Source organism: Melitaea cinxia, chromosome 7 (assembly GCF_905220565.1).
Source record: "Melitaea cinxia chromosome 7, ilMelCinx1.1, whole genome shotgun sequence".
Taxonomy (NCBI): domain Eukaryota; kingdom Metazoa; phylum Arthropoda; class Insecta; order Lepidoptera; family Nymphalidae; genus Melitaea; species Melitaea cinxia.
The window spans coordinates 6,839,248-6,846,442 of record NC_059400.1 but is presented as its reverse complement, the minus strand read 5'-3'; the positions used below and the strand labels follow the sequence as shown (position 1 = coordinate 6,846,442).

Genomic DNA, 7,195 nt, shown 5'->3' with positions numbered 1-7,195 from the left:
AAACAATAAAGTTTAAAATTTATTAAAGCCTACTTAGTTAATGGTAAACAATTTATAATTAGTATATTATAATACAAAATTAGTAATTTGTATATTGGGAAAAAGTTTTAAAAACATATACCGATATGCTTTAATAATATTTTCGAGTAATTAAAACAGAACTAGCACTTATAATAGATATAATCTTTATTACTGAAGTGTAGAAAGGAACGTAACTGAGCATATAGAGTACAATAAAAAAAATGAATAGCTAGAAAATTCTCGAACGAACACGTTTTTGCAATCGACTGCTGCACAGAGGTATAGAATGGTATAGAAAACCGAAGGTTCTCGCTGTCTCACAGTAGTAGCTTCAGACGTCATACGATTTTTGTGAACTAAACTTGTGCTCAGACTCGCGTGCGTAAATCGCATTTATAAGTGATACTAGAAAATATCTACCTGGTTCAGTATAGTCGTGTTATATCAAGGAACAAAAAGGTAAGAAATTGCTATGGTATTTTTCTGTTACTGTAATATGTCGACGCTTCATGGAATCTTGTATTCGGATTTTAATATTTTTATTGTAATCTTTATCTTTCTCCTACATGGGGAAAGAGGCATATTACATATTATTACAGGCTGAAGTGTAACCTTTATATCCTAAACCTAAAATCGTACGGAACTCCATTTTTATTATTATTTGACACTAAGTACTTAAGTAGGTAGTGGTACGGCTATGAATAAGTTATAGTTATTTTAAATGGCATTTTTTAATGAATGTAAAGTATCGAACGTTCATTGTTCATAATTGAACAATTTGTGCATTCAATACTATTATTAATTTTTGTACGATTATGATATGTATGTGTACCTATATAGCTAATTAAATTTTATCAATTACTCTTAAATAATTATCAAAGGTTATCAAGGCACTTTAAAAGGATACACATTAAAATATTGTTGTATTCTAATAGTTCTAAATTCGTATATAATCTGAATCTCGGAAACAGCTCCAACGATTTTCATGAAAATGAATTCCAAAAAAAAAAGTATGCAGGGGTTTGGGGATGATAAATCGATCAAGCTAGGATTCATTTTTAGAAAATGTCGTTGTGTCTGTGTTTTCAGTCTAAGATAACCTGTTACAATATTATTAGAATACGAAGGTAAATTTTGCCTTTGTTTACAACGTTATAATAGCTCAGGTGGGAAATCGACCGGTCGAGGAGAAAAAATTTGTAAGAGAAAAAAAAACATTTTTTTTTATGAATGTTAAGTCTTTAACAATTATAAATATCCAATAAGTGTTAAATTCATAGTGTTTAATGTAACAAAATAATACTTCATTATCTGTTATATTATATTTTGGTAACTTGGCAGTATTGATTAATTTACTTTATATTAACATTATTGTAGTTATTGAAGGTGTCAAAATGGTGAAGGAAACAACATACTATGATATTCTTGGAGTGAAACCCAATTGCACGTCTGATGAATTGAAGAAGGCATATCGGAAGCTAGCTCTCAAGTATCATCCTGACAAAAATCCAAATGAGGGTGAACGTTTCAAGCAAATATCACAAGCTTATGAGGTCCTTTCAAATCCAGATAAAAGGAAAATTTATGATCAAGGTAAGATGCCATAAATAATATACAATATTTTTGTATTATGTTATTAATAGTAATATTAATTAGTAGGAAATAAGGACGCTCCGAGAAGCCTGTGAACGCCCCAGGAGGCTTCTGAGCTTCTGGAAGGAGCTGACTAGTTTAGCCAGCCCACTTTTCACGCATAATGGACCACCTTTGCGTCTAAATGCGGAAAATCGAGCCCAATACAAATACAAAAAAAAAAAAACAAATAGTTTTACATATTTAACACAATTTAACTCTTATATACAATATTTATATTCTAGCACGTAATGTTACTAATTTTATTAGAATATTATGTCTGATGCCTTATTTTGTTTAAAAGTGTCTATTTGTCAGTCGTTAAAGGTCAGTTCGTATCGTATTTTGATCTTGCAGTAAAGATCGTTTTTACGTAAATTTGTTCGAAAATAACGCGTGATAGTCGCAGAACGGAGCATGAGTACATTTCCCGCAGCACCGAAATTAAGGTAGAGACAGAAATAACAAAAATTTAACCTTCCATAAAAAAATCTACCTGTAATGTACATCATAGCCCAATGTTTTTGTATTGTGTTATTAATAGTTTTATATATTTAACACAATTGAACTCTTTGTGTAAGGTGGTGAGCAAGCATTGAAGGAAGGTGGAGGTGGTGGCAGTGGTTTCTCTTCCCCCATGGACTTGTTTGACATGTTCTTTGGTGGAGGCTTCAGTGGGGGCCGACGCCGTGGACGCGAGAGGAAGGGCAAGGATGTCATTCATCAATTGTCGGTGACCCTGGAAGAACTTTACAAAGGTGCTGTACGAAAACTTGCCTTACAGAAGAGTGTTATTTGTGAAAAATGTGAAGGTAGAGGAGGAAAAAAGGTATGTAAATAGTAAATATTTGTGCATTCATGTTATGTTGTGTTATTATTATAATAATTTTTTAGAAACTAAATAGTGCTTTCTTTACAGGGGGCTGTACAAGTTTGTCCAACTTGCAGAGGGACGGGAATGCAATTCCAGATACAACAGCTTGGCCCTGGTATGATCCAACAGATCCAGACTATGTGTACTGAGTGCAGAGGTCAGCGGGAAATTATCGACCCCAAAGATCGCTGCAAAGTTTGTCAAGTAAGTTTTACCATCAATGCAATGTTTTAACATTGCTTGTGAATATGTATAAAAATGTATTTTATCTAAGCTACGAAAATAATACCATAACTATTACAGGGACGCAAAACAGTGCGCGATAGGAAGATTCTTGAAGTTCATGTAGATAAGGGTATGTCAGATGGGCAGAAGATTGTTTTTGGTGGTGAAGGTGACCAGGAACCTGAGCTGGAGCCTGGAGACCTTATTATTGTTTTAGATGAGAAGGAGCATGATGTAAGTGTTTTCTTTTTTAACACTAACTATAAAATGTCAACACTACATCATTCATGTCCGCAGTTATGAAATAAAGAGATTCCAGTTTTAACATAAACATTTTTATGAAAATTCTTGGAAATGTGGATGTGGGTGCTTTTAGAGTAATTATAATTTAAAATTTGTTAAGTACTTTGTTGAATTAAAACTAATGTTCCTGTTTCAGGTGTTCAAAAGATCTGGCAATGATCTTATTATAAGACTTAATATTGAACTAGTTGAAGCTTTATGTGGCTTTCAGAAGGTTATTAGAACTTTGGATGATAGAGATATTGTCATCACAGTATTACCTGGGGAGGTTACTAAGCATGGTGAAGTGAAATGTGTTTTGAATGAAGGTAATCATTTTATTTTTTCTTTTTAGTAGTAGCTTTCATTAATTATATAAACTTAGATTCTGAAATTTTTTACAATATGTGAAATAAGGTATGAAATGGGGTTTTTTAATTTTCAGGTATGCCAATTTACAAGAATCCATTTGAGAAGGGACAACTTATTATACAATTTTTAGTCAATTTCCCCAATAGCATTCCACATGAAGTCATTCCAGCATTGGAGAACTGTCTTCCGCCTAGACCGAGGGTAAGATGCAAATTTTATAACATTTAAATCATTTTTAGACAACATAATATATGTAACATATGGGGTATATAGTAACATATTACACTGAAACAAATTCCTCAATAACACCTTTATATAAGACAATAAGACAGACAAAAAACACAAAACAAAGACCTGAGGTAGAGTACAGTAGGAGATCCGGGGCGAGGTGGCGAATGCTACGACGACGGATGACTGTTCACATGTGGTGGTTTTTTAATCAGTAGTGTTTGTTTCATGTCAATTGGTTCATAAATAAGCTAAGTTCAATAACAGAAATTTCAAATGCAGTAAATCTAGGAACCGAAAATATTTGTCTTGCCCATGTCATGAATTATTTGATACCGTAAGGGGGAGGGAGGGTATCGACAAAACGTGACATTGTATGACAAGGGGTGGGGAGGGATTCTAAATTTTGAGACATCATATTTCAAATAGATCTAATTATTAGTCACAAAAAAATAAAGATAATATCGAACGTGATGTTTTAATTTAATAAATAAAAATTTTTAGTTGAAAAACTCAAAATATGTAACTAAATAATTATACTATCTTTTAATGAAATTATAACAAAAACTGTGACATACCTACGTGGTGCGGAGTACGACATGCAGGTGGGGTTTTCGTCAAACATCAAAGGCGTTAGATCACTAGGTTTTTTATTTGTACACTGTCATACTACTCAGTAACTATTTTCAAATATGTTTAATGTGCACATGTAGTTTTGGTGTACAATAAAGTTATTAATTAATAACGTACAGGTGGAAATCCCCGAACTAGCAGAGGAGTGCATGTTGATGGACCTAGACCCCGAGCAAGAGTCTCGGCGCCGGCGCGCTGCGCAGGGTCACGCCTACGAAGAGGATGACGACCACCCCGGCGTCAACCGCGTGCAGTGCGCTACGGGCTAGCGGCCGCTACCGATACACGCCGTTACTCAAGCTATCTACTATCATATGCAAGAAGCTTAACGAACCAAACGGTGTAATTGCATTATAAAATTTAGTACAATTTTTTTTTCAATAAATTAATTTTTTGCGTCTTTTCATCTATCATTTATATATCATCTACAAGCAAAAAAAGTTATATAAGATCAGTTTGAGATATGGTCTGGAATTTGGTGTTTCAGCATTTTCTCCTACTGTAATAAGATATGTTGCAGTTACCCCTTTTCGTTCGCCAACTCCTCTATCGCAGTTATACATCCTATGATATTTATACAACATATTATCGCCATTTCACCAACTAAATAATATTATCAATACATATGGTACCAGAATTCATGTTGATTAGGTCGATTTTTGTATGTAATGTGATGTATGCGTTTGATATTTAAGCTATTGTCACTGTGATTTTCATGTTTATTGTAGAGAAATAATAAAACTAGCATAATGTACTTCGACATATTTTGTTTGTATAGAATCAATGTAGAAGAAATCGTTTTCACTGCTGAGCTCCGTTTGACCAAATACAAAACAAAATGTTTAGGTCTGCCAATATCAAAAATATAAATCATGGGCATGGTTTAGTTTTAAATTAATTCAACTGCTTAAATATTAGAGTAATGCCGACTATAATTATAAATAAACACTTCTCAAAATTATATTTTGTATAATTTAGTTCCCCTATATTGAACACAAATGGAAATGGGTGCTAATTAAACAGACTTATTTTCATAGCATTTTTTGCTTCTAAAAATCTACATTGTCTTCCAAATTAATAAGTCAGCCACAAATAACCAGCGTCTGAATGATACTATCTTAGCCACTAGCTATCGTCTATGTCGCTTCAGCCTATCATAGTCCACTGCTGAACTGCGATAGGCCCCCCCAAGTTCGCGCCAGACATTATGGCGCGAACCCATGTGTTTTGCCCATAGTCACCGCGTTGGGCAGGCCACAGTGGTCCCGATTTAATAAAATATGGACATTGATCCTAGAGGCACGAAAATTTTACTGGTGGTTAACATTAGGATAACTAATAAGACAAAAAAATATTATTATCCTACCACGACTATTTCTTGGTAAAAAGAAGAAAAAAAACTTGTACGAAAGAAATTACATTTCTGTTAATTTCTCGAAATTTCTAAGAGTTGTCGAGATGGCGATCACACATGTTAGAAAACAAGTGATTCTGAGTATTAGTAGAACTGGTTTGTTAATCGATATAAACAGGGATTTGGCACTACCAACGACGGTAATACAGCACGAAGGTTTTTCACAAATTTCGAAATATCACAAACACAAAATTCAAGAAATAACTAGCATTCACCCTGATTTAATCAAAAGGTTTGCAGTTATTTTACAAACTATTTCATCTGGGCAACACATTAATACTAGCCTTTTAAGGGAATATTGCAGAGAAACAGCAATACTTTATACCGTATAATTACCATCAGTAAAAATTTCGTGCCTCTAGCATCAATATCCATATGTTATTAAATCGGGACCACTGTGAGGCGGGTCGGTGACCGCAGAGCTGGCTTTGTCACACCGAAGATGCTGCTGCTCGTCTTTGGACTGTGTAACTCAAAGCCAGCAGTTGGATGGTTATTCCGCGATCGGCTTTTTCCGAGGAGGTAGTGGAACTTTTTTATCCTTTAGTCACGTCTTATGACATCCACGGGAAGAGGCTATATTCTTTATTGCCATAACCACACGCATATCTTCTATGTCAGCCACTCTAAATACAACTCTGCAACTGGTGGTTAATTTTTAGCATTTGTAACATGCATTCAAGCAATAAGCTTGTAAAATATTAATATAATTTATGACAAAATAGATATTCTATTAGCTTTTAATTTTTCAAATCGGAACGTTTTAAATTAACTCATACCACATTAATAACAAAAAATTATGCGGTGTCCTGGGACACCAGGTAGGAACGAAGTTCCTTCGGATAGTATAGAAGCAACAATTTGAAAAAAAAAATGTTGAATTTTACATATTTTCTAGTTCTTGATTTTTATTTTAAATTTTGTTGATTGGTTTTTAATTAGATAAGTACATAAAAGTATTTAGGAAATTTAGTATTTTAGAAAATAACAAATACCACAAAATAAAATAAATCAAACAAAATAATAATAATAATTTAAACTATTAGGTAAGTGAAATAAAAAAAAACATATGGCTTTATTAATTTTTTTTTTTAATACAATGATAGGCTTGCGTTTGACCACTATTTCACCTGATGATAAGTGAAAATGCGGTCTAAGATGGAGCACGCTTACCTAGAAGTAACCTATTCACTCGCGACTTAAAGATCCCCAGGTTATAATTTTCTGGAAACACAGACGCTGGTAGAGAGTTCCATTCTTTGGCTGTACGGATCAAGAATGTACTAGCGAATCGCTTAGTGCGTATAAGGGGAATGTCAACCATATAAGGGTGGCGTAACGCAGAGCGTCTGGTTGTACGATGATGGAAGGGGGAAGGGGGAATCAAGTTATGGAGTTCCTGCGCACACTCCGAAGTGTATCCTATTATTATTCCTATTATATATTTATTTTTGTCGACAGTATAAAATTACATAAATAATTTAAAAAAAACGTTTACTAGTAATATTTTAGCT

The 7,195-nt window shown here is 33.7% G+C and overlaps 1 protein-coding gene across 2 annotated transcripts; it reads left to right on the top strand.

Annotated features, from left to right (window-relative positions):
• The first annotated feature begins 196 nt into the window (after positions 1-196).
• On the top strand, positions 197-5,226 carry LOC123655290 (dnaJ homolog subfamily A member 1). 2 transcript variants are annotated; one of them, XM_045591102.1, is made up of 8 exons: positions 197-480; positions 1,399-1,614; positions 2,235-2,482; positions 2,573-2,731; positions 2,831-2,986; positions 3,192-3,363; positions 3,480-3,607; positions 4,387-5,226. In XM_045591102.1, the coding sequence occupies exons 2-8, from the start codon at positions 1,416-1,418 to the stop codon at positions 4,534-4,536; spliced, it is 1,212 nt and encodes a 403-aa protein (XP_045447058.1). In that variant the 5' UTR covers positions 197-480; positions 1,399-1,415; the 3' UTR covers positions 4,537-5,226. The 2 variants fall into 2 exon arrangements, with proteins under 2 accessions (XP_045447058.1, XP_045447059.1); XM_045591103.1 differs by lacking the exon at positions 197-480 and adding an exon at positions 682-700.
• Positions 5,227-7,195: the final 1,969 nt, after the last annotated feature.

What these genes read in the sequence shown, in the direction of transcription:
- LOC123655290 (XM_045591102.1), top strand. Translation starts at nt 1,416, where the DNA reads ATGGTGAAGGAAACAACATACTATGATATTCTTGGAGTGAAACCCAAT. An exon ending in ATCGCTGCAAAGTTTGTCAA is followed by an intron (nt 2,732 to 2,830) that starts GTAAGTTTTACC and finishes TAACTATTACAG; the next exon opens with GGACGCAAAACAGTGCGCGA. An exon ending in TAGATGAGAAGGAGCATGAT is followed by an intron (nt 2,987 to 3,191) that starts GTAAGTGTTTTC and finishes TTCCTGTTTCAG; the next exon opens with GTGTTCAAAAGATCTGGCAA.